Source organism: Gymnogyps californianus, chromosome 16 (assembly GCF_018139145.2).
Source record: "Gymnogyps californianus isolate 813 chromosome 16, ASM1813914v2, whole genome shotgun sequence".
NCBI classification, from domain to species: domain Eukaryota; kingdom Metazoa; phylum Chordata; class Aves; order Accipitriformes; family Cathartidae; genus Gymnogyps; species Gymnogyps californianus.
The window spans coordinates 14,828,662-14,854,759 of NC_059486.1; the positions used below are offsets into that span (position 1 = coordinate 14,828,662).

General features: G+C 55.3%; 1 protein-coding gene across 1 annotated transcript; it reads left to right on the forward strand.

Annotated features, from left to right (window-relative positions):
* On the forward strand, positions 1-24,266 carry RPH3A (rabphilin 3A). Its single transcript, XM_050906681.1, is given in 22 exon segments — positions 1-168; positions 743-757; positions 1,580-1,723; positions 9,953-10,082; positions 10,393-10,479; positions 10,998-11,163; positions 11,614-11,655; positions 14,156-14,308; positions 15,641-15,745; positions 15,918-15,977; positions 16,048-16,068; positions 16,071-16,175; positions 16,178-16,267; positions 17,355-17,434; positions 17,831-17,905; positions 19,085-19,194; positions 19,810-19,936; positions 20,456-20,512; positions 20,712-20,863; positions 22,655-22,736; positions 23,283-23,379; positions 23,750-24,266. Coding segments are annotated over 22 exon segments (2,106 nt in total). The 5' UTR covers positions 1-91; the 3' UTR covers positions 23,881-24,266.
* Positions 24,267-26,098: the final 1,832 nt, after the last annotated feature.

Below are 26,098 nucleotides of genomic sequence, written 5' to 3' on the forward strand. Positions count from 1 at the left end.
CTCCCCGGCGTGCCGAGTCGGCGCTTGTCAGCGGAGCACCGGTGTGCCCAAACTCGCTCCGCGTGTCCCCGGGTCCCCTCGGCAGCCAGCGATGACCGATGCGGTGGTGGGCGGCAGCTCTGACCGGTGGATGTGCCCCGGCGACAGGACCATGTCTCTCCGGGCCAGGTAAGAGGAGGGGGACCAGGGGCTGCGGGATGCTGCTGGTGCGGGAGGGAGGGAGGAAGGAGAGTCTCTGGGGGGTGGGAGACGATGTGGGTGCAGCCACCCCGGTTCTGCCTCTGGGGTCATTGGGAATTGGGTTTGCACCAGTTGGATGGGGACGTTTTGCCATGTTGCCTCCTAAATCCCCTGAGAAAGGTGGTGGGGACAGACCCACGGGTGTGCACGCACCCCAGTGCCGCCGAGGAGCCCTGTCCATCTGTCCTGACGCCCTCCAACACGGCTGCCGTGCGGGGTGATGCTGCATCCCACCGCGTGGCAGATCTCCATCCCGGCTGGATGGGTGGTGGCAGCACCTATGGATGGGTGCTGGTTTTGGGTGCCTGGACGATGCAGGGGCTGGGTGAAGCTCACTGCTCCGCACCGCTTTGGAGGAGCAGGGGGGGGACCATGGAGAGGGACACACTGTCGGGGACCATCACCCCCAAGGCGGGGAAAGCACTGGCTGTGCCCGGGCTGAGCTGTCCTCGTCCCTTCTCTCACCTAATCCTTGTTCCCTCTCTTTCCCTGTGCCTCCCAGCAGCGAGAAGGAGCAGTAAGTATCTTGCTTGCTTTTTTTGGCCTGTTGCTCTTTACCTGCTACTCTGACGGTCTTGAGAGAACAGGAAAAACCTTGCTCTGGATGCAAGAAGAAAGCAATGAATTTTGGGAAGCATTGCACAGGGTTTTAATGAATTTAAGGTTTAAGACCGTGCGGGTCTGCTCAGCCCAGGGGGAAAAGACCCAGGAAAGGTCTTAAGATGAGGGGAGGAGACGCGTTTGCCTTTTGCATCCTTTGTTAGCATTGCCCCTCTGCTGCCCGCTAATTTGCAAGGCTGAGTGGCAGACGTTACCGTGTCACCAGGTTAAAGCTGCCTGATGCCCACGCTGTGCTCGCTGTGCGAAAGGATCTTTGGAAATGACGTTAGGAGAGGAAAAACTCCCATGTTTGATGAAATGTACCCAAAAAAGCGCCCACTCCTGCGGCCATCGTCCCGGTACCGCAGCTCGCTGGCAAACCCAGTGTTACACAGCAGAGAGCAGGGTTGCAAAATTAACCGTGTCGGTTGATGCTTAACATGGAAATAATGAGAATATTTTTGAAAAGGAAATTGGTTTTCTCCATATGAAACAAGTGTTTCTATCTGAAACTCCCCAAAAATAGAAATAAGAGCTTCCACCCGGTGGGTGGGGGCTGTTTGCAGGATTCTTGCTTAGAAGAGAGCTTGGAGGATGGGGAAATATCGTACCCCTTCTTCCTGGGCTTGGGAATTGGTGCCTGGCTATCGCCCACACACACGTGTGGTTGCGCACGCACACACATGTGCACGCACATGCGTGACCTGTGGACGAAGCCCTGGCCCCCGTCTCCCCGCAGGCTCCCCGCCGGCTGGGCAGCGCGGGGCGGCCAGCCCGACCGGCAGCGCAAGAGCGAGGAGCTGACGGACGAGGAGAAAGAGATCATCAACCGAGTCATCGCCCGGGCCGAGAAGATGGAGGAGATGGAGCAGGAGCGCATCGGGTAAGGCGGCGGTGGCGGCACCGGCACCACCGCGCCGGTGGGACGGGAGGGACCCCAAGCTTTGCCGGTGCCCGCGGGGGGAAAGCGCTCGCTTGGCTGCTTTCCTGGCCAGCAACTACTGCACTGCAGCGTTTCTCCTGAAAGGGAGCCTGCGGGGGATCTTTTTGAGCCGGCGTTGGTCCTTGGCCAGGAGGAACCTGTAAGCAGGGGAGGGAGCTGCTCGGCGTGCCGCTGCCGCTTGGCGTGCCGCCGCGTTCTGGACCAAGAATTTATAGTCTCATCGATTTTCTTCTTTTTTTTTTTTTTTTTTCTTCATTCCAGAAGGGATCATTAATAACATCTCATTTCGGGGAGTGAAGCTGCTGCTGCTTGCCCAGTCCTGAGCCCAAGCACCCGTGAGCGCGGGCAAAGCCACGGCTCACCAAAAGGTGTTTTGTCTTGTTTTGGGAACACGGATGGATCCATCGCCCCCTCCAGCCGCGTGTCCCGGCGGTTAATTCCTCTTGCCACCCAGAAATGAGCTGTCTGTGAAGCTGATTAGGTCTGAATGACACCCAGCCTCAGGGCTGGCCACGTGTTGGGACCAGCTCCTGGGGGGGCTAGGGGTGCCCATGGTGGGGTACCCACAATCGCTGGCGGGTGCTGGGGGCATCTCTGGTGCCAATGCACCCGGCACGGAGCAGAGGGCAAGAAGTGCCCGTGTTTGCTTTTACTGCATCTCTACCCTGCCTGGGCAAAGGTGCCAGGCGAAATAATGCTAATAATTAGGTATCGGCTTGCTCTGCTGGGGATGGCTTTCCGGAGGGGGTCTCCATAATCCCGTTTGTCAGGCGTCATGCCTTTTTTCATTACAGAGGAGCATTTTATTCTTGCTGAGCTTAAGCATCGACTGCTTTTTTCTTCTTTTTTTTTTTTTTTTTTTTTTTTTCCTTTCTTTCCCCTTCCTTGCAGGGAAAATACTCAGGCCCAGGCAGGAACCGTGCTCTCCGCTGCCTCGAAGAACGTCAAAGCCCCTCTCGTAGCTCAGGGACAGCTTTGCTCAGCACACAGGCGCGTGGCCCCGCAGGGCAGCTGCTTGGCGAAACGCGGAGAGGACGTGCCTGTGCCCGCAGAGCCTCGTGCTGCGGCCGGAGCTTTAATCCATCACCCCAGCTGCTTAATAACCCTTAAATATTGAGTGTACGTTGGCGATGCAGTCACGGGGTGCTCCAGCTGCAGCACGCAGTCTTCCTCAGTGGCTGCGGCCCGTGGCCTCCTACGTGGTGGATTTTATTTACTCGTTTTTAGAAATACTTTGTTAGGAGCGGGTCTGTGAACAGCTTAGGCAGGTACGGCTTTGAGAGCGGCTGTTCATGGTGCCTGGGGCTCGGCGTGTGCCCCACGGATGTGCTGCTGCTCTGGGCTGGGGGTAGCTCCCCGGCTGGCATTGCCTCGCGTTACAAGGTGCAACGCTTTCCTCTCTCCCGGCTTTCTGGCAGAAACCAGGTGAAAGTAGCTGTGAATGGCGGTGATTCATTCCCCAAAAGTGCTTACAAACAGCCTTTCCCCAGCTTTGCCCATTTGCAGCCCGGTAAGAATCACTCTCAAATGTGATGCTCTTTGGATTATGCTTAAATCAGCTTCAGCAGTGGGGGGGGAGAGATGGTTTTTCTGCATCGTGCATTCCTGCAGCTGTTTGCAAACCTGCAGAAACTCTGCCTTTCACCTTTGTTAGCCGAGTCGGAGGAGGTTTTCTCATCCTCATTCATGAAAAAGCCGGGCGGAGGACGCCGTGCCGTACTGGGAGTAGAGCAGGGGAAGGCTGGCGGATGTGCAGTCGCAGCTGATTTGCCTCCTGCGCGTAGGCGTAGCAGGAGCCTTGCCAGCTCCTTTGTGTTTGTTGGCTTGCACAACAAGAGCTGTAGGATGTGCAGCTACAGAAATATGGGACAGCGTCTATATCAGTCTCGTACAGAGTCACCCGTTGAGGAGCTGCTCGGACGTTATCCAGAATAGCTCCTTATATTACAAAATAATCCTGGTTTGCCAGGCTGGCCTCTGGCAGGGATGCAGCGGTTGTGACTGTGTCCCTTGGTCGGACACGCTGCTCTAGGGAGGTGCCCCTGGAAAGCCTGATTTGCTGTGGTTTTCTGGGATTTTCTATTCCTATAAGGGGGGGAAAAAAGGAAGATGCATTAAAAACTTGGGTTTGGTTAATATAAGGAATAGCTTACGTGAATGAATGCGCCTTCCAAAGGGGGAACACGTGGTAAATACTTGGAGTTGTCTTCATAAGCAGATGTGTTTGAGGGGCTGCATTTGAGCTTTACGTATAATACCTGAGCAATCATGAAGTCTACAGCCGGGTGCTGGCTGCAAATGAACCACCTCGTGCCTTGAAGTCCCTCCTGATGTAGTGCCATCCATCTCCTGCCCTCTCGCGTCCCCTCTCCTGTATCTGCCATCCCACGAGCCACTTACCTCGGCCGGCCAGGGCAGGGTGGGAACAAATCGATGCTGCTTGTTGAGAAGATGTTTGTGGAGTCGGACTTCATGTCAAACCCAACTCAAATTAATCTAGCAAAAGAGTATTTTTAGCACCGGGGGTGGATGGAGGCCTGCGGGATACGTGATCTGGCTGCTGATGAGGATTGTACGACAAGGACACTTTGGTGTCTGGTGGTTTTTTGTTGTTTTTTTGTGGATTTTTTTTTTTTTTGGCTGGGTCATTGTCTCATAGCACAGAGAAGGATAATAGGAGCTGAAATCATCTTAAACAGTGATACAGTGAGAGCGCGTCGGGTGTGAGTTGATGAAGGACTTTACAACTGCCTGGGGGTTAGGATAATCCTTCGGGCCAGTTTAAGGGCAGAGGGATCGGAGGGCAAAGCAGACCTGCAGCAGGAACGGATCCGTTCGTGTCTGTTCTCCCTCCTTGCTTGGCCTGGGCTGGTGCTCGGGGGTCCCTGCGGCAGCTCTGTGCTCTCTCCATGAGGAGAGGTCCGTGAGGAGCCAGTTCCTCCTGGCTGATGCGGGAGGACGTGCAGGCACTAATTGGCTCTGTTATGCACCTATAATTGGGTGCCATCAATAACCCACCGAGTCTGCTCTGCTGCCTAATGAGGTCCATCGTGCTCTCGGCATCGAAGAAAATATCTTAAACCATCCAAAGTTAGAAATTGCTGTTTCTGGAGAGTGCCTTGTGGCACGGTTCTCCCAGGGGTGAGGTGACACATTGCTCCTGGATCTGGCCGTGCCCCTGCCTGGGAGCAGCTATTCCCTTCCCTCCAGTCCCCTCTCAAAGTGCAATGGTTTGACTGTCTCCCCGTGGGTCACAGCCTCTCACCTTTCCTCTGAGAAGGACCAGCTATCGAGCAGGATTGCATTTTAATTTGGCTGCTTATTGCTGGGATGACACAGGCATAATGCTGGAGCAGATGGCTGAAGTCACAGGGGATTAAGTCATTAACCACGGTGGCCAGCAGCAGAGATGCTCTCTGGGGACCACAGTCTCGTATTTTCTTCCTCGTGTTCAGACAACACAAAAATAAAAATAGGGGCCAGGAAGGGCAGGGTTAGTTGCTGGAGGCAGAGAGAAACGTCTCCTGAGATGCCAGCTTCTAGAAGAGATGAGGTTAATTCATGGCCAGAAGACAGCTCACGCGCTTCTTGAATTTTTGTGGGGTTTTGGTTCCCCCCCCCAAAAAAAACCCTCCTCTCTTATTTCTGAGACTGGGATGAGCCTGCAAAACAACAACCCTCTTGTAATACATCGCAGGAGGCAGCAAGCACCTGGAGTGATGCACTAGCGTGAAACGGGACACTCTGAAATGCATGAATCCCCCTGGCCTCCTTGGGTATCTTCCCTCCATAGTGAGGGCTCTCAGCGGAGGATGAGCTTTGCAAGTCGACCTGTACAAGCTCAAATGACGCTTTACCTTTAGTTGCCTGTGCGCTTGTAAGGGAAGAAAATTGCTTCTAATTTTTCACCCTGATTTTAATTATGTTTTCTTTAATCTGTAGCTTGGCTTCTTTTCTTGTCTCTTTTATACCATTAAAATTAGCCTTAATTTAATATTCAGCCCTTTAAGGCACTTGATTTCCCCACGGAGGCAAGTCAGTGCTTAATTCTGGAGGCACTTTGTGACCTCCTTTGTGTTTTACTTGAATTTCTTTTTGCCACGTAACTGGTGGCTGAGTCCGTTCCCGCATGGGGCTGGGGAGCACCCGGCTCGTGGTGCCCCGGATCAGGTCCTTCCTCGCAGGTCAGGTCCTTCTCCTGCCCCCACGCAGCAATTTGTTGTCTGCTGCATTAAATGTCCTCCCTGACGCGATTTAAAACCCATTAGGCACGTCTTTAGCCGTTCATTTCTGCAGAGTGGCAATGAATATTTAAACGCAACAAACTCTTGCGTGCCTGCCCCGCTGTGAAGTCTTGTTTCCCGAGATCATCAGCACTTCATGCCGGTGACTCTCTGTCCCTCTCCGGATTGCTCTGGTCCTAGTGCGAGAGAAAAATGCCGATGCTGTAACCCTGCGGGTTTCTATCCTATCTGGGATTGACCCCAGCCGGAGATGGTCCCTCAGCCCGGGGAGCAGCCTTTGCTGCGTCCCTGGGGGACCCTCCGCCTGCCTGAAATCACGGGAGATGTTTGCAGGTCTTCCTGCGAAGGCGAGCCCTTCCCCTGCCCGCGCCGGGGCTCCTGGGTGCGGGCAGGAGGCGGCAGGGGAGGTCTCCCACCAGCCCTCGCTGCCCCGGGGCTGCTCGCCTTTCTCTGCCAAACCGTATTTACGGGGCCAGGCAGATATTATATTGTCAGGCGACTGTTTTATTGCTGTTATCATCTCAGGTGCACGTTAAGCATTTCAGATATAGCGTATCGCCCGGTTCCTATATCTTGCTCCCATCAGTGACTAATACGTATTTCTTTGGCAGATGACGGATGCTCTCCCTCTCTGCAGGGCTGTCTCCAGGACCGGCAATGCTCCTGGGTGCCGGGCTTAGCCAGCTCCCTGCCACCGGCTTCAGTTACTCCTCTCTTGGTTTTTGTTTTTTGTTTTTCCCCCTATTTTAACAAATTGAAGCATATTTCCTGCTCTTTGAAGTTAGCCTTACAGAGGCCAGAGGGATGGGCGCTTTGAAGTGCACGTAACGGTAAGGAAGATGTTGCTGTAGTCCTGGAGTTGTGCAAGGGAGAGTGATGAATTGGATGGCTATTTTATGTGCAATAAAAAGGAGAAACAAATGATATCTAGAGGAGAGGGAGAGAAAAGCTTTTGGGAAGGCAGAAAGCTTGTTCCTGGCTGCTGCCTGGGCAAGAGCAGGGCGTCCCTCCGGTTAGCAGTGGGAGAACAGCACGTGTGTGGGGCTCCGGCACGCGTGTAGGGGGGTGCTGGATGGAGTCAAAGAGAAAACCTGGGCGCTTTGCTCCCAGTTATCACCTTAATCAGGAGCTTCCAGCCCATGGGTCTCGGTGCAATACCCCCTTTCCCAGGTCTTGCCCTCTTTCTGCCAGGTTCACGCCAGGACTTAAGATTTAACTTTTTATACAGTCCTCTCACAGCAGCGTTTGAATCGGGGGGGGGGAAAAAAGCCCAATTTCTCTGGCTTGAATGGATGTTTTAATTAGGCAGAGGTGCTTCGTGTGAAACTGGTGCCACAGGTATGTGTACTGACTGCTGAAGCTCTTCCACTGGTTTAAAAAAAAACCTCTTGAGGAGCTGCTTCTGGTAAATGAGAGACTGGGAAAGATTTTGCAGCTAAATAATGGATCTCTTGAAATGCAAAGGCGGTTTTTTTTCCCCCTTTGATTGTGCCATTTGTTCTAGTTTCTATAATAAGTTTGTTTGGGCTTGCAGATTTCCAACTGGAAGCTGCTTCTCTTGGAGCAGAGGTCTTGCAGCACAGCGGGGGAAATTGCAGAAGAGACAGGGCTTGTACATGTGCTTTGCTGCTAGGAAAATAAAGGTTTTGCCCCAAAAATGTTTCCCCTGTTGAGGTGGGAGCAATGTGCTGCGACAGAAGCTGGACGTTGTTGGTTATTTGCTGTTGGGGGCTCTTCATGGGGACCCTGCACTGCATGTGGTGGGACGTGGGCTGGGAACAATCGTGGTGTGATTCATTTCATTTAAATAAGAAATGTTTGAGGAACAGCCAGTTTCCAGGTTTTAACTGGAATACTGCTCGTTGCTGGCTGGGTGTTTATGGGATGATGCAGCGCTCTCGAAATCGCTGGGACCTCCGTATTTGCAGCAGGGTGTATCAGCCGTGGAGCTTGGGAAGGCACCAAGGGCAGATGGTAGCTCTAGTAGCTGGCTTACTCTGTAGGAAGAAATCACCTATGGATCATCTGCAAAGCAGTAAGCAGATGCTGAAGGGCAGGGATAGACAGCCGTATCTCTTGGGAATAACGCCGGAGCAGGGAGTTAGGTTAGCAGATAGCTTCCCCGTTAAGAGCAAAGTGGAAAGGCATTAAAGCACCTCGCTGTGGTCTGAGGATGTTATTTTTCACCAAAAGGATGAGAACCAGAATTGCTCTATTTAGAAAGCCCGTGGTCGTGTCGCTGCCGAAACTTCAGGCAACGAAGACTGAAGGTACTTGCAAGCCCACCCATCTGCTGTCTGGTGACACCGTAGCTGTGAACAGAGTGATTTCTCCCGACGGCTGGTTCCGTCTGGCTCTGCTGGCTGCCCGGCCCCAGCCCAGTTTTCCCATCTCCTCGCTGGGAATGGGCTGCGGGTTCACAAATAACTGTCAGGAGGCACCTCCGCATCAGCAGCCCTGAGCACGCTCGAGCCCAGGGAGATCAGCCCCTGCGTGGGGAGGAGTGGGAAATTCTCCAGTGGGTTTTAGCACAGCCGATGTCTTCCGCCTAAACGAGATGTTGCAATAACGTGGCTTTGGTCGGATAACGTACGCAGAGTCACGGAGCTGCGTCCCCGCTCTGGGCTTGACTCAGTGGCTGATGAAGTGCTTCGAGATGCTCCCGTTGACTGCAGCGAGTTTCCAACGGGGCATTTTATGAACTGTAATAGGTTGCATGTTCCACGATGCTTTATTTTTTCACCTCTTGCTGCTATTCCTTTATCAAGCAGCCATGCACAATAAGGCCGTTGTTTTTCCACGTGCAGTCCACGGGATGCCGGCCGTCCTGCCAGCGGCTGGAGACCAACCGCAAAGGCGCCTTATGTAGAGAGGAGCTCATATATTGTTTATGAGCGATTCAGAGGTGCTGGCAGCCGAGCCGCCATAAATCTCAAGCTGTCATCAGACATGTGGGAAAATGTCTTTTAAACGTCGGGTGTTTTTTACGGCACGCCGTGTTAGCGGCTTTGTCAGATCTGGGTCAGGCTGCCATGGGAGCGGATGGCAGCCCCGCGGGCGAGGGGGGCTGCGGCTCTCTCCGGTGGGCTTGGGGCTCCTCCTCCCTTTCTTCATTCCTTCTCCTTCCTCGCTGAATGGCGTGCATTTATGCATCCTTTTTCCCTTCTAGTGCTATTTTTAGGGCCAGGATTCTGGGTTAACTGAGCCTACAACTCACCGCCAGCTCTCGGGTGCTCGGCAGGCAGCTCGCTCCTGCTTTGCAAACTGCTTTTGCCAGTGCTGAGGTTTCTTTTTCAGAAGTTGCTTAACTGTTTGTTTTTTTTTTTTTTTTTTTTACCTTTGCAGTAAACAGATGTGTTTTTATAGCCTGTTCTCCAGTGGACTTTTTGCATTTTACTCAAAGGGCTAAGAATTTCCATAAAGTAAATTACATGCAATTTTTTTCTTAGAAAATGAGAAAACTAATTAATTCATTGAGTCCTCCTGCCAGAGCCCCTTCCAAGATCTCTTCTCGCAGCTCTTCCATGGGCAGTCGCTGTGACTGGGTGGAAAGGTTTCCATTTGGGGAAAAAGCTGCTTCACTGATGCCAGACTGCTTTGTGCAAAGGTGCTGACTCGGATGGATTTTATGCACGTGTGTGTATGTGGGAGCTGGGGCCAGTATCTGCTCTCTGGCAGTGTCAGTGGAAGTTAATGGTTGTGCAATATAAAGCTATAGCGGAATATAATACTCCGACATGTCCCCTGGGATGTGTCTTTTCCCCTGGTTGCATTCCCGTAGCTGGAAGAGGAGAGGCTCTGCTGGAAGCTGTACCAGCAAAAGGAACGGCTGGACCAAAGGCAGCAGCCGCCCCTTGGGAGCGGGACCCCCCGCGTCCCGGCCGTGCGGTGCCTTTCCTGACAGCCCCTGTCCCCTTTCTGCCAGGCGACTGATGACCCGGCTGGAGGACATGCGCCGGAGCGTGCTGGGGGACGGGGTGAACCGCTGCATCCTCTGCGGGGAGCAGCTGGGGCCGCGGGGATCCGCCTGCGTCGTCTGCGAGGACTGCAAGAAGGTGAGGCATCTCCCTGCGCCCCGCTGCCGAGCGCAGCCCCCCCCGGACCCACGCGTCTCCCCCTCCGCCCCGGTGCAAAAATGGGCACCTCAATCTTTCGGCGCGTGTTTCGATTGCCCAGCATCCCTCCGCACGTGGCACAAGGGGACATCACCGGGGGTTTCTGCAATCGCTGATGTTTGTGCCGGCAGAGCTGTCGTTAACCAGCTCTCATTAACCTCGCACTCCCGAGGGGTGGTGCTGGTCCGGTGGGACCTTTCGGTGGCCGCGGCGTCCCCGCTGCCACCCGGCGCTTTTGCTTTCTCTGCAGAACGTCTGCACCAAGTGCGGGGTGGAGACCACCAACAGCCGGCCCCACGCCATCTGGCTCTGCAAGATCTGTAGCGAGCAGCGGGAGGTGAGCGTGGCAGCCCCGGCGCTTCCCCTGCCCCGGGTGTCTTCACCGGAGTGGGGATGCGGTCCCTGCCCTTGGTTTCACCCTGTGCACTGTCCCCACCCCAGACCTCTGAGACGGGACCAGCTCCAGACTAGCGGATGCTCCCAGGGACTTTCAGCCTGTCCCCCAGCACCACTAAACCTTGCCTAGCTACTTGAGTCTGGCTCTTATAGGATGATCTTGTTTTCTATATAAAATGTCTCTTCCCCCCCCCCTTGAAAACAAAGTCTTGGGGTTGAAGAGGCTGTTGTGGCCAGAGATCGGCTCCCTGCCACCTACAGTGTGCAAAAGCCAAAGAGTTAATTAATTAGCAGGAGGGGCTGTGGGGTTGTTGCGGGGCAGGGGGGTACGGGGTGCGTGTCCTCAGTGTTGCCTGCTGGAGGCAGACCCTGGCAATGCAGGGGGACGAAGACTGCCAGGTCTGCACCCAGCATCCCCCCCCAAGACATGGGTGCCACCCCGCTGCCTGCACCCCCCAGGTGTGGAAGCGCTCCGGCGCCTGGTTCTTCAAGGGTTTGCCCAAGCAAGTGCTGCCCCAGCCGATGCCCGTCAGCAAGAACAAGGGACCCCAAGCCCTGAGTGAGCCTAGCTCATCAGAGCCGCCTGCCCAGGACCCAAAACTCCCCTCCCGTGCGCCCACCCGAGGTAAGCGACAGCGGGTGCTGACCCCCCTCCCTCATTGCAAGGGGCAGGGGTCCCGTCAGCGAGGCGTTGGGTCTCCTCCCCATCGTTCGCAAGGGCAAGCCCTAGCAAAAAGCGTCCAGAGCGGTCACGTAGCTGCTGCCTGTTTTCTAAAGGGTGCAGAAATCGCCCCGCTGCCCTCCCTGCCTGCTGAGGCTTTCTCTGGGCTGTCCAAGTCAGGATGGCCGAGTTCGCGGGGACATCCTCGAGCAATGCAGCCCCTGGGTGGGGATCTGGGGCACCCGGCCAGGGGTTTGGGCAGTGCCTGGGTATGAACACGGTGATGCAGAAGCCTAGAAAAAATAAGAATAAAAAAGGAAACGTGGGGAAAGAGTGGCAGCACGTCCCAGGTTGGTGTTGGCGGGGTGGGCGGGCTGCAGCTTCACCGCTTCTCGCTCTGTTTGTGCCCCCAAGGCCAGGCGGACGCCAGGCCCCCGGCCGAGCAGGACTCCGATGGTAAGCACCGGCGTTCGCACGCTCCCCTGTGCCGCTGCCTCGGTGCCGCCTGTGCTGAGCCCCCTCTCTCCCTCCCTCCTTTCCCCGTGGTGTTTTCCCGCGGGAGGCTGCAGCGGCAGCAGCAGGACCTCTCCTTGCTGCTGTCACCCACCGCGCGGGGACCGAGTTATTCTGGGCTTTCCCCACCTACTGCACACGCCTGGGCTGAAATGCTGCAATTGAAAGCGCCGAGCAGAATTGCCTCTGTAGGTGGTGTTTCCTGCTGCTGATTGGCAGGTGTTTTTCTGGTTATTTAATGGCAGTCCTTAGAAAACCTCCTATGGAAACTTTAGGAGCCTTGCGGGGGGCTTGTGCATGCCTGCGAGGGACGGAGCAGCCGAGCTGCTCTGGCCACATTGGGTTTCCTGCATCGAAGCTCTCTGTGCTGGTGCCCTGTGCCCAGGCTTGTGCCGTGTGTGGGTTGCAGAGCAAGGTGAGGATGCAGCGGTGGTTTTTTATGGTTATACCTTGCCCCCTTCAGCACTCGCAGCCCCCCGAGGCTCTGCCTGCATCGTTGTGTTTGATAGCGACGCCGGCCAAGGGGGCCGCGTTAAGCGGCAGCAATCAGTGCCTCCTGCTTACAGGGGTGAAGCCATGTTCCTCACCGGGGCTCACCAATTTCTAACCTCATATCTGCCCTGCACTGCTCTGGACCCACATCCCCTGGCTGCTGCTGCCGGCACCGGCAGGAGCTGGGGTCAGGGCTCCCGCTGCTCCTGGACCAGCCATGCTGCTGGGAGTTAAATTTGGAATAATAGCCCCATTTTCACAGTTTAGCATCGGAGTGCTGAGACGATGAGGTTACCTGACCCCCGCCTTCCAGCACCAGCGGGCCGGGCGATGATTAGGCTGGGAGCAGCCCGGTAGCTGCAAACCCTCCTCTTCCTCTCCTCTTCCTCAGCTGCGTGGAGGAGGCAGCGGGGGGGGGCTGAGGACACAACTCCCCCCAGAGCGGTCCCCCCCGTCCCACCTTTCCTTTAGCCCAGGGTCTGTTGTGACAGCGATAACCCAGCTGGCAGATGGCCGTCGGTGTGCGGGAGGTTTTAACGGCTGGTTCCCAGGGCCGTGTTTCGTTTCCCGGTTGTAGCTGCCTGCGGCTTCACTCCGTGTCGGGTGGGCTGCGGGCAGGGCTGCAGGCAGCATGTCAGTGAGCAGGGTGGGTGGCACAGCCTTGTGCCGAGCCATGCTCCCTGCAGCACCGCTTGCAATGGGGACGCATCCTGCGTGTCTGGGTGGTGGTGTTGGGGCGAGCTCCGGGCGGGGGTACCCATGGGGGGGGGGTACCCATGGGGGGGGGGGTACCCATGGGGGGGGGGGTACCCATGGGGGGGTGCCCGGGCTCGGCCACAGCCCGTGCTATGGCTCACAGTGCCGGCAGGGAGCTCCGGCTGAGCCTTGGCAAGGCTGTGCCCAGCCCGGTTGTGCCGAGTGATGATCTTCATCTTGCCACGCAGCAGAAGTTGGGGAAACCACTTAATTAAGACTATTTAATTGTGATGGTAGCTGGTGCCATTAAGCTTCCCGGCCCCACAACAGGCTGCTTTTACTAAGCGCCGGCTTGCTTGCGAGTCGGGGAGGGTTTGTCAGGCTCCGCGGCTCCCTCCTGGTGATCAGCATGCTCATGATGCGCCTATGATTTTCCTAAAGCTCCCTTGGAAAATTATTTATTGCATCGCTATTTCTGCACCACGGGGCTCCTGGTTGTGGATGCTCGTGTCCCGTCCTCCCTCCTCTTCAGCATCACGGCAGTTTTACCCCCCTCCTCTCCCCCACCTGCAATCTGTTGCGTTTCGCTTTCTCCTTGCGCCTGGTGACCCTGAGAGCCCAGCCAAGGATAAACATCCCATTTATGTCACAGCAAAGATTTATACCTGGCGTCTCCAGCACAAGCCAGGTGAGCGCCGAGACCTTTTCCATCACATCCACGGGTTGCAATTTATCAGCGCGAAGCACCCTGGCGTGTGCGGCTGGGATTGATCTGCTGGGACGGCTGCTGCTGGGTGGATGGAAGTGAGAGGCAAAGGCAGCTGTCACCGTTGTCTCGCTAATAAATGGAAGATAATCGGCAAAAAGAAAATATGATCCCCCTGTCCTGGGGACCGTGGAGCTGTAATGCCATTAGGGGTTTGACGGGTGCTGAGGACCGGCTGATGGATGCCTCTGGCCTTGTTTTCCTGTGGGGCTCTCGTGTCCCCATGATTTGCCGTGTCCTTTGGGCTTTCCCGACCACTGTGTGCAGGTTTGATGGTGCAGAGCCCTCCTGCTGCCCCGCGGGTGCCGGATGGCTGGCAGTCCCCGGTGCTCTGGGGGTGATGCTGCAGCGGCCGTACCCATCCTCCTCCTCCTCCTCCTCACGCCTGGGCTGGGCATCACCCAAGCGGCTGCTCTCAGGGCTGCCTTTGGGGATGGATGGGTGGTCGGGGTGCAAGCCTCACCGCTGCCTTTATCGCTCTCCCTGCAGGCAGCGATGCGATGGCGGCTGCCCGGGGGAGCTACGTGGCGCCCGGCCGCAAACCGGCTGAGGGAAGGCCAGGCCCGTGCGGCAGCGAGCACGCCGGCGGGGATGCCGACAGCCGCGACTACGCTGCCGAGAGCGGGGTCAGCAGGAGCCCTGGTGAGAGCTGCGCTTCTGCGTGCTTGTGCACGCTTCTGCATGCTTGGAAGGAGAGGGCTGAGGGGGCACAAAGCCGGCAGCCATACGAGGGTTGTCTCCGCTTGACGTGCAGCACTAAGTGATGCCGAGGGATTTCGCGTTGCAGAGCACCGGCGCCTGCTTCCCACGCCGCTCGCCTGCTGTTTTACACTGTTCTGTGGGGTTTGCTGATGGGGAGGTGTGGGGTGTTGGTGAGATCGGGGGGAGGCATGGAGGGGGATCCCTGTCCCTTCCCCTTGCATGCAGGGAGGAGAGGCAGGATCCTGCCGTGCTTTTCCCTGCAAAGGGACGTCTTATGGCCCGTGGAAGGACACGAATTTGAAAAGCCCCGTGCACAATGTGAGAGCTCTAAGTGAAGAGACGAGTGGGCTCAGCGCTTACCAGGCTGATTTTAAGCAGAGATGAAATGCAACCGAGTTGGGATCCTAAGTAGAAGCATTTTTCGTGCTGCTATGCCCCCGCCTCGCTGCCGGGGTAGGCACGTGCCCCACGAGGCGCTGCCGAAGGAGCAGGCATGGGCCAGCCCTGCCTGTGGGAGCCTGTGCTTCGCTGGCAGGAGCCTGGCTGGGGATGTCATTTCTTGTTTCATGAAAATTTGATGTGCTCCAAGCTATTGTAAATGGCTGTGATACGAACGGGTGGCTGACAGCGTTCGGCGAGCCTGGATCCTCCCCCGGTGCCTCTAGAAGGGGAAAGGCACTTGCAGAGACCACTTTTCGTCTAGGAGCTGAGCTTGCACGTTTAATTGGTGAAGCTAAAAATGTCCAAGTCCTCTTTAATTCCTTGGGAAAGAAAGGAATATTCAATGGCAGGGTAGTCAGGTAATAGCTGGAGAGGGGCATTCAGGGGGGATGCTGTGCAGCGGTGGTCCTGGGGCGTTGCTGCCGGTCGGGCATGCAGGGGAACGGGGGTGTGATGGGCATCGCAGCGATGCTCACGGGTTTTTTCACCTTCCAGCTCAGACCAGTGCCTGACCGCAACCGCATCCATCCTCCTTGTTCCACCTTTCCTGCGTCTCCCTCTGTCGCAGGCGGATCGGCGCAGCACGAGGTCCCCCTAGTGAAGCGCTCCCTGCTCCAGCCCGGGCTGCACCCGCTCCCCGCAGCGCGGACCCCAAAAGCGTGCGGGGCTGAGCCGTTATCTTGGCCACCTCCATCCATCAGCCAAACCTCTCTCCTCTCAGCTGCCTCCGGCTGCCCTTCCCTGGCCGATTCAGGCTGTAACCCCCTCCTCGACACAGGCAAAGCCCCCCGGGCCCAAAACGCCGTTGCTGATCCTCCCCTCTCCTTGCAGGCGTGAAGAGGACCAACTCCCTGCAAGCCCCACGGCCGCCTCCACCAGCTACTGCCGGCCCTGGTCCTGGTCCCAGTCCTGGTCCCAGTCCAGCAGCACCCCCAGGTAGGATGCAATGGGGATGCGGCCAGGATGCTCAGTCCCTGGGTGGGGGACACCCCAATGCCCTGCCATGGGCAGGGAACCCCCTGCTTGGGGCAGTGCCGGTGCTGGGGTGGGAGAGGGATGGAAAGCATCACCCAGGTGAGTGTCCCAGTAATGCTGCATCTGTCCCCAGCGCCGCCGGCAGCGGGAAGACCGGGTCCCGGGGTGGCCAGCCGGTTCCCGGAGAGACAAGGTAAAATTTGGCTGCCTGCGAGGGGCTGGGGGGCAGAGCGTGCCGGGGACTAATGAGGTTCCTCCCACAGCGAGCCCACCGCTGGGACCCCCGAGCCGGCCCGCGCCGCTGCCAGGGAGGAGCGAGGAGGGGGCTACGCCGTGCCCCCCGCCAGAGAGGAGAGGCCAGCCTGGCAGCCCCCCGCCTTCCCGCAGCCCCCGCCATCCCGCCGGCACCAGCCGCCCCGCTGCGGCAGCCGCCCCAGGAGGAAGAGGAGGAGGATGCCAACAGCTACGACTCTGATGAAGGCAGTACGTACCTGGGGCGCCCAGCCGGAGGGGAGGGAGCTGTTTCTTTGGGAAACCTGGGATTTTGAGGAGGTGGTTGCTGCGGGCCCGTGACTCGCACTGTAAGGTCGTGGGTTTCTGGCAGGGAGAGTCCTCGGGGAGTGCTGCTTCCCCGCAGGGCTCGGAGCCGGGGCAGGGTCTCGCAGGCTGTCCCTGCTCAGTCCGTTCAGCGCAGCTCGTGGGATCTTCAGCTGGTTTTGCACCAAATTATTGAGCTCTGACGCGTGACGGTTTAGGCTCTGTGCTCACATGACCTTCCCATTTCCAAATTTGAGTCCCAAAGGCGGCTGCCTCCTTCCATCAGAGCATCCTTTGCTGTGAGAAACACCACCAGACCTTGTCTGTGGGAAAGGCTTGGTGGCTTCAGTACCTTTACGCCATGAGATCTCGGTGTTCAGTCATTTGCTCCCCTAAAAGGGAATTTGCTGCATGAGGGCGAGCATCTGTGGCAGGGCAGTGCTTTGCCTGTCCAGCCTGTTCCCACCCAGGATGGGAAGAGCTGCTCCGGGCCAGGAGCAAGTGTGGAAATCGTACTCAGATAGGAGCAGATGGACCCAGCTGAGGTTCTGTGCTAATTCTTCATCCCTGTGATCTTTTCCTGGTGAGCATGTGAAGACAAGCGTGAGCTGGTTTCCCACAAGTCAAAATGGGAGCCAAACGCCGAGCCCCAAGCCTTGGGAGGAGATGCTGGCCACCCGAGCTGAAACACCTTCTCAGGGTGGTCCTGGGGTGGCATTGCCCTGAGAAGGGTTTGTAGGGTTACATCCTCCTTTGCCTGGCGAATGTTACAGTCAGCTCAAGAGCCCCAAACTGCCCTCCCTGAGCAGTTCCAGCTTTGTAAAGCTTTGATGACCAGAGCTCGTGAATCTGGCTGGATTTGTGTGTGATAGTTTGGCCGATGCCGGCGCAGTCTCACGTGCATTAAATGGCTTTTACGTTTGAACCGCAAATCTTTCTCTTACTAATCAGGGCTGATTAAACACAGTTATTGGCTGGGGTTTTAACGAGGTCCTATTTCCAACTCCTCCTCTTCCTCTCTCTCTGCTGTCAGCTACGCTGGGAGCGCTGGAGTTCAGCCTGCTCTACGACCAGGAGAACAGCTCCCTGCACTGCACCCTCATCAAGGCCAAAGTAAGTGGTCCCCTTTTTCCCCTTCTTTTACTGCTTTAAGTCCGTCTTGGCTCCCAGCTCCGCCGGTGTGATGGGATGGAAGCAGCGTGGCCGCTGGCAGAGGCTGCTCCCCCGGGAGACCCAGCCCAGCCCCGCTGGCACTGCTGCTCCTGGCTGGGAAGGAGAGGTCTGTGGGGTTTTCCTCGAGTGGGTCTGAGAGGTCTGCGGGGCTTTTCCTCGAGCGGGTCTGATTTTTCAGCACATCGTGGCACCCATGCCTGCTCGGGGCAGAGAACAAGGCTCTTGGCTTGCTGAACACATTTTCTCTGTACTGAGTTGCCTCATGGGTAGCTTTTTCTCTTCCCTGGCTCTGCTTAAGGAGGATTCATGCACCATGTTTTCTTTATTATCTTTTAGGGCTTAAAGCCAATGGACTCAAACGGCCTGGCGGATCCCTACGTCAAACTGCACCTCTTGCCTGGAGCCAGCAAGGTGAGGCTTTGCCTGGTCTGGGTGTGTTTTGGGCTGGAGATGGAGCAGAGGTTTCTCAAAGCCCCCTGAGTCCCTTCCTTCCATCAGACTTCCTCCCCTTGATTTCTCCACGCAGTCGCTCACTGCTGCTATTCTACCCGGGAGGTATCTCTGAAAAGTGATGATGCTTGCGGATGCTCTCCCGTACCCAAGGAACAGCTCATCCTGCAGACAGGGATCTGCTTAGGGATGGAGGGGAGCTCAAGAGGAGGCGACACTGTTCATGCATCTGACAAAAAATCTAATTATTACCACAGTTTGAATGATCCGTTTGCTTTGAAGTTGCAGCGTGTTCTTGTTAGAGCTGTGAAGAGTAAACTCTGACTCCCCCCCACCATCAAAGAAAGCCCTGGAAATCTCACTCCCCAGCCCAGCTAAGCTGAGCTTAGTGGGGAAACTTTTGGGGAAGGGATGACCGCCGCTGGCCCGGTGCCCAAGGGGTGCTGGATCCTTGCTCGGGGGCTGCAAAGCTCTTCCCTGCAGCTGAATTTTGCTCAGAGGAACTAAGTGCAAAACAAGGGGGAAAACTGATAATAAAACCATTGGATTGGTATTTACAGGTTTACTTTACGTGCAGGGATTTTCTGGTCTTGTGCAGAGTAAATCAAGGTGTCGTGATCTTGGGAATTGCTTTGATTTCTATTGCTCTCCTGTTTGCTGCTCGCTCTTGTAATTTTTTTTTTATTTTGCACCTGTGTTTGTGAAAGACACATGAACAAGTGACAGAGCTCCTCGTTTCCCAAGCTGTCATCTCCTTTAGACCGCGAGAGCCGTTACCCAAGCCCCGCACACTCTGCCCTGTGCAACTTTTTCTCGTACAAGTGTCCTTGAGGGAGGAGGCCACAGAGAGTGAAAAAAGCCGGGCGGTCAAGGCTGCCCTGGCCACTGCGGGCAACTGAGTCCCCGGTGCTGGCATTAAGGTCCACCTTGTCGGGTCGGTGATGCTTACCTGGAGTTGATGGCTCATGGGTGCAACAGCCTCAGCAGGCAGCGGTGATGTCCTGCAGAGCCCAGTCAAACCACCTCTTGTGAGCCAGAGGTGATGGAGCGTCTAATTTACACTCCCCTGCCAGGAGCCTAAATTTAGGTGGGGAGGCGTTCAGGGGCGTAATTATGGTGTGTTTTGTTTTGATGCTGTAGTCAAATAAGCTGAGGACGAAGACGCTGCGCAACACCCGTAACCCCGTGTGGAATGAGACCCTGGTGTACCACGGCATCACAGATGAGGACATGCAGAGGAAAACCCTCAGGCAAGCAGAGGAGCTGGGGCATCCCGTGGTGCGGTGGGATGGGGACTGTGGGTCTCCTCGCAGGGAGCATCGCAAGCCAGCCTTCCTCAGGAGGGCACTGGCAGTGAAGTGCAGGTGTTGACAGAGCACCTGGAAATGCAGAGTTTTTGGTCAAAATCAACACGCTTCACATGAACATTGCTGATTTTGATGGTGCTTTTAAAAAGAGAAAGAAAGGCATTTTGACCCTGTCATTTAATATTAAATTATTGGCATTGCTATTATTCTTATCAGCATAGAGATTGTATATTGCATATCTGTGCTCGATTTGACAGTGTCCCAGCAAAACATTTAGATGTCTCTCAAAAATTTTTGGCATTTGCTTCCTACAGGAAACCTCCACCTTTTGATTTCTTGCCCCATCGCAGAGCACATATTAAAAACGTTGATTTTTCTGGCAAAACGGAAGTTCAATTTTCTGACTGCTTTTGGTCAGAGGAGAGCCAGATGGATGGAGGCTTCGATGGTGCTTTGCTTTGTCCACCCTCGAGCAGTGCCCTTAGAGGAGTTGTTTTGTGCTCCGGGGTCAGGTACTGATCCGGCCTGGTTGATGTTCACCTTTCCTGTTCCCTTCAGGATCTCCGTGTGTGATGAAGACAAATTTGGCCACAACGAGTTTATTGGAGAAACTAGAGTTTCCTTGAAAAAACTCAAAGCCAATCAGAAAAAGAACTTCAACATCTGCTTGGAGAGAGTAATACCAGTGAGTTTCTGTGAGATTTCTTTCTGCTACCGTTCATGTTGAGGTTGCTAACAAATGGCACATGAGGGAGTTAGTGGTGAGCTTGGAGCTGGAACCGGCCAAGAGCTGTAGGTGCCTGACTTCACTGGCATCTGTAGGAGTGGATTCCCACCCGTGTCTGGGCTGACGTGACATGTGAAGGCCAGGAGATAAGAGCGTGGTGGGAATCCAGGGGAAGTGACTCCAGGGACCTCCCGGTGGCCGCAGATCTGCTGGCATTGCCAGCCTATGCTGATGTATGTCCCTGTGGAAGAGAGGGCAGGTTGCTCCGTCCCTGAGCTCTGCTCCCCAGTGCTGTGGGCGAGGTGCTGAGTCTGCTGAGGTGGAGGTTGGAGCAGATGAACATACCTGAGCCCCCTTCCACTCCCGAGTCCAGAGAAAGAGCTGGGCTGGGCTCCCGGGGGTGTTTTTGCCATAGGACGGTGCTCTCCCAGCTGCGGTCACTCACGGCAGTCTCTCTTTTTCCCTTCCCCATCCAAGATGAAGCGTGCTGGAACGACCGGCTCATCCCGTGGGATGGCACTGTACGAAGAGGAGGTAAGAGTCCTTGGAAGACGACATGCTCCGTGCGCATTTCACCCGTCATCTCTCATGTACGAGCCCCTTTTCGCCCCCCCCCCCCCCCGCCATGGGGATACAAGGTTCCCTTGTATCCATCTTGTCTCATCTGCTCTGCAGTTGACCGTCTTCCTCGCTCAGCCCCCGTGTCCCCATCTCTGGTCGCTTCCTCTTGCAGGTAGATCGTGGCGGGGATGTGGAGGAGCGTGGGAAGATCCTCGTGTCCCTCATGTACAGCACCCAGCAGGGCGGCCTGATTGTCGGCATCGTACGCTGCGTGCATTTAGCAGCCATGGATGCCAACGGATACTCAGACCCTTTCGTTAAACTGTAAGTGGGAGCTGGGGCTGGCATAGTGCGGGTAACGTGTGGTCATGGAGCCACCCACTGTCCTTGGGCAGTAGCTGATGGGCTGAGAGCTCCTTCCAAAGCCACTGGAGAGAGGAGAGTGTTTCCCAAGCACCTTGAGACCTCGTGCAGGACTGAGCTGCCCGCTGGCGATGCCTGTGCAAGGTGGTAACGCTCTGCTTGAGTGCCCCTGCCGTGGCTGAAGCTAGGGGAGACTGACCCAGCCCTTCGGTCCATCCGCTCCCCGTCGGTTCCCAAACGCACAGACCCAACAGCCACCCTGTCGGTGCAGAGCTGGAGGACAAGAGGTCCTTCTCCCTGGCTTTGACCCACCGTGCCTGCAGGGTGGGGAGGGCTTGTTGTCCCTCCATGCATGACGAGGAGCACGTGCCCCGCTTGCTGCCCCGTGAGCCCACGTGCCGGTTGTACCCGGGAGCCCAGGGATCGCCCTGCCGTGCCTGTCCCTGTCCTGTGCCATGTCTCCGCTGCAAACAAATCAGCTTAATTAATACAGACAGCGGTGTCTGCTGCGGTTCGTGCCGGCGATGCCTTGCTGCGACACGGAGCGGGTCTCCTCGAGCGGCAGCGCACCCGTCGGTGCGCTCGGCTGCGGAGGCAGGTGATGGGGGAGCGGTGCTCGCCGGGTGGCTCCTGCGAACATGGGGGAATAAGATCGTTTTAACTCGAACCTCATAAACTGCAACACGGAGAGGACCCTGCAGTCATTCCCGGTTGCAGTTTTCATTGCTGTTTTCTCTCTGCCTTCAGAAAAAACCTCTGTTCTCCCTAAAACTCATTCAATAACTCTCGTGTTGAACATTTTGCACATCTTTTTGTAGCTGAGTGGAACTGAGTAGTTTTCCTTCTCAGTCTCTCTCTTGTTTTTTTATATTTTCCATTCCCACAAACAGAAGATGGTGGCTTTCCATTTTTATATCAACTTCCAACACAGATCTAATTAATGCCAACTCTACAATTTAGTTCTGGGTCTACAGCCAGGCTGTGAAGCCTGAGCCCCTAATTTTTCCCACGTTCTCTAGGTGAACCTGCCTTGGCTGAGTATACTAGTCTGCGTGGTATTAAACACTAATGGGCTATTTTTTTTTTTTTTCATGTTTCTCCTCATCTCTGTATGCGATCACACATTCTTGGCTGGGTTTTCCAGGGGCCAGGCTCGGTGACTGGCCGTGCGATGGCCCTTGTCTACTGGTGACCAACCCGGCTGCTCATTTTCCATATTCCCTGACAGTTTCAGCGGCTCCCCGCTGTCGGCCTCCGCAGGTTCCTCCCCAGCAAAACACGGAGTTCACCCGCTTTTGCTCCGTAAAACGCCCACAACCATTTCTTTTAGCGTGGCTTGGGGAAAAAAAGACTTGGGACCAATGCATGGTTTGGAAAGGACATCAAGAGTGCTCGTGCAGGCTTGCCGCTTGCTGGTGTCTGAACGTTACCCAGCCGCTCCGAGCAAGAGGTGCTCCCCCAGAAAAGTTTCTGCTGAGCTCAGCGCTCTGCGCAATGCCGGTCTTTATGGTTTTCCATGTCTCGTCTGGCAATCCAGGGGGAAAAAAAGAAAGAGTATTCAGGATTTTACTCATTTTTACATTTATTTTAGATAATTTTAGAAGGTGGGAAGGGAGACTGGCTAACCCATTTCTTTGCCTTAAATATCTTCAGTTGCTTCTTTCCTAGCCCAAAGCCTCACTTTTTTTTTTTAGCTTATAAGCTCACACTGTTCTTGCACTTGAGTTTTGAGCTGTTTTCTGTTGCCCCCAGTTGGCTGAAACCTGACATGGGAAAAAAGGCCAAGCACAAGACACAGATTAAGAAGAAAACATTGAATCCTGAGTTTAATGAGGTAAGGATGGATGTAATTTTTATATTATTAAATCAACTTAGCTAATTACTGTGTTGTGCGGAGGAGGCAGACAAACTCCCCGAGGTTCAGTTCCTCGCTCTGGCTGCTTTCCCCCTTCTGCATCCAGGAATATTTTAGGAAGGACTTTGCCACGGGAGATCTCACCAGTTCAGTGCCGGGCAGCGCCGTACACACTGACACCTCCCCGCTGCCTGTGCTGCCGACTCCCTGTCACCCCGGCCGGGGGGTGTGGGTGGGACGAGGATCCCCAGGGGGTCCCGTGGCTGGTGCTGCTTTGATGGGACACCTTAGTGCTCACTTAGATAGAAGGGGTGAGCTCAGCTTATGGGTTTGTGCAGCGTGCTGGGATCCTGGGCGGAGAGGTGCTGCAGGGAAGGACCATTCGCTCTTCATTAGTGTATTTTAAATATCCTCTCGTTGGATTTTTGAGTTGAGGCTGTACAGAGAGATCACTTCCTTAACTGCAGTTTTCTGGGTGTATTTTCCTGGGACGCTTGGTGTGACGTGCACGTTCTCCTTCTGCAGGAGTTCTTCTACGATATAAAACACAGCGATCTGGCCAAGAAGTCACTGGACATTTCTGTCTGGGATTACGACATCGGCAAATCGAATGATTACATCGGTGAGCTGCAAGTCTCTGTGCTCTGGGGTGCGGTTTCGATGCCCGATATAGCGTTCGCTGTACAGGAGGGACACGTAGGTCCACCTGCCCTGTGAGGAACCCCAGGCTGAGCTTTGAGGTGGGACCATGCAGGTTGGTTGGGCGCTTGTATCAGGCCATCAAATACAGTACACCCACTGTACTGCCCCATCTCCAGCATCCCGTGGGGTCTTCTGTGCAGGCAGAGCAGCTCTAGTTGTTTCCACTACATTTTAAATCCAGGAGGAGGAGAGAAACGCTGCAAACGTGGGCTCTGTCCCCATGGAAGTGGTTTCCTGGAACATCAGCGTCATCTCTGAATATGATGTCTCTTCTCCTCCCTTTCTTTCAGGTGGCTGTCAACTCGGCATTACGGCTAAGGGGGAGCGCTTGAAACACTGGTATGAATGTTTGAAGAACAAGGACAAGAAGATTGAACGCTGGCACACCCTCCAAAATGAGAACCACATTGCCAGTGATTAAAGGGAGCCGCTGCCCGAACCTCCCCAAACGGCCCATCCTCTGCCAAGCCCCTGTAGATCTCTGATGTCCGTCTTCCAGCGCAGTCATGCCTTGCTACACACCTCTGGTCCCAGGGCAGCAACGCTCTTCTGCCTCCTCCAAGCATCCTCTGTGCCCTGTCCTCACCTCCACCTGAAAACTAACCCAGATCTTTTATATTCTCTTCCTTTGGTTTTTTTTGGGGGGGATGTCACTGAATTATCCTGGTGTGTAATTTTGTCAAGCAATAGTTACCCTCTGACTGTTCCTCTTTCTCACTAGTCTCACGCGCGCCGTGATAGCGTTCCTGTTGTGTGTGTGATGCTCTGTGTTCCTCCAGCCTCCGCTCGCGTGGCTCGTCCCATCACCACCGGCTCGTGGCTCCTTTATCTCCCAGCGGATGCGTGGCCACCAGCCCGGCCGTGCTCCCCTCTGGCGTAGGGGGGTTGAGCGCTGGTGTCGGAGCATCGGCCCGTTCTGCTTGTGTGATATCGATACCTCGGTTGCAATAATGAAAAAGCTGTTTGGCTTTGGTGTGGGTCGTAACCGTAGCCTGGTATTTGTGTTGTCATGATTAGGCTAAAGCCTGTGTCACTGATGTAATCCCACGAGTCCTGCTTGAGCTTTAGTTCTGATTTGGTATACTTGAGCAATATTGTGGTACATCCTTTGCTGAGAAGATCCACCAATAATACAATAACAATAACGAGAAATAGGGAGCCACTCTGTGCTTGCAGGGAAACAGAGATTTGGGTTGGTTCGTGTTCGTTTCCAGCCGCCACGTGCGGTTCCTTTCTCCCGAGGAACTCACACGCTCCGTTGCTGTAGGAGCACACCCATGTTTCAAGCTTGTGACTACCTCCTCTTCACATCCTGGCTGCGTCGTAGTGACTAGCTGAACCCCGAGGGCAGTCCCTGGGCCCTCCTCAGACTGTCCTTTCCCTTGCCGACTGTTTGCCGTGCCACAGGCAGGAGGGAAGCCGAGGGAGAAGATACTTCCCACCAACTAGCTGATGTGTGCAAGGATTATTGCTTTAAAATATCACAAATACTGAGATTAGCTGGAACAGTTAGAGGTCTTCCAAACTTTGGGGGTTTTTTGTTTGTTTTTTGGTGGTTGATTTGTTTGGTTTGGTTTTTTTTCCCCTCAAATCTGCACAAGAACCATTGTCTTCAACCTGAGCTTTAATGATCGTCTGGAGGTGTTTGATTTGTTCTTGATAGCAGGAGAGTCAAGACGCTCTCAGACTGATGCTGATGGGGTTTGGTACCATTCGCTGTCTCTGGACAACCTCAAGCATAGCAATGTCGATAGTAGCACAATAAGCACTACTGGAATATATTGTCGGTCAGCTACACACTGCGCATGTTGTATGAAGCCTGAACCCCAGCCCCTTCGGTTCACGCTGTCGTCCCATGACTTCCCTTGCAACCCGCTGCTGTAGTCCGCTGGCGTGCTGTCGTGTGGCGTGTTCTCAATTCAGCTGTACCGCAGAGCTGTTTCTTTTGAAGTGGATGAGTTCTTTTCCTATTTTTTGATTAATTCCAACCCCCCCTTCCCCCAGCAGAATTTGCTCTGAGTGCTGACTTGCAACGAGCGTCTCTGCAGGGCTGTGATTTCTGCAGCTGGTGGGGGCTGCGTGCTGAGCGATGCTAACGTCGCTGTGGGATGCTAACCTCTCTGCGTCCGAGCACTGCTGCTGCTGCTGCTGCTGCGGAGCAGCCCTTCCCCAGGTCAGGGCTTGCAGGTCCAAGGAGGTCTGCTTTCCCTGCCAGCCCTCCTTGTAGCCAGCTCTCCACCAGGAGCCACCCTTGGACCACGGATGGGGAAAGCAAACCTAAATCAGTGTGGGCACCCTCTGCTCCAGTCAGCCTGAGCTGGGGCAGCTGTTCCATCATCCCAGCCTCTGTCCTGTAGCACGGCCACTGAGATGGGAGCTGCTCGGGGCATGATGCACAGAAAGAGTGCAATGGGAGAAGACACTCCAAAAATGGCTTTCCCCTCCCTTTCAATGCAGTTCTCCACTCTGCACCAGTAAGTGCAACATCCTAGAGCCCTCGAGCCACACTGCGCTGGCTGTGCAAAGGACCCAGACTGAAACGACTCGTTCTTGTGGATCGTTTCCCTCTACGTCCCGTGCTGCTCCGTGCAGCCGTGCCTGAAAACTCACTGCTCTGAGGTGGTTCAGCTGTAGGATGC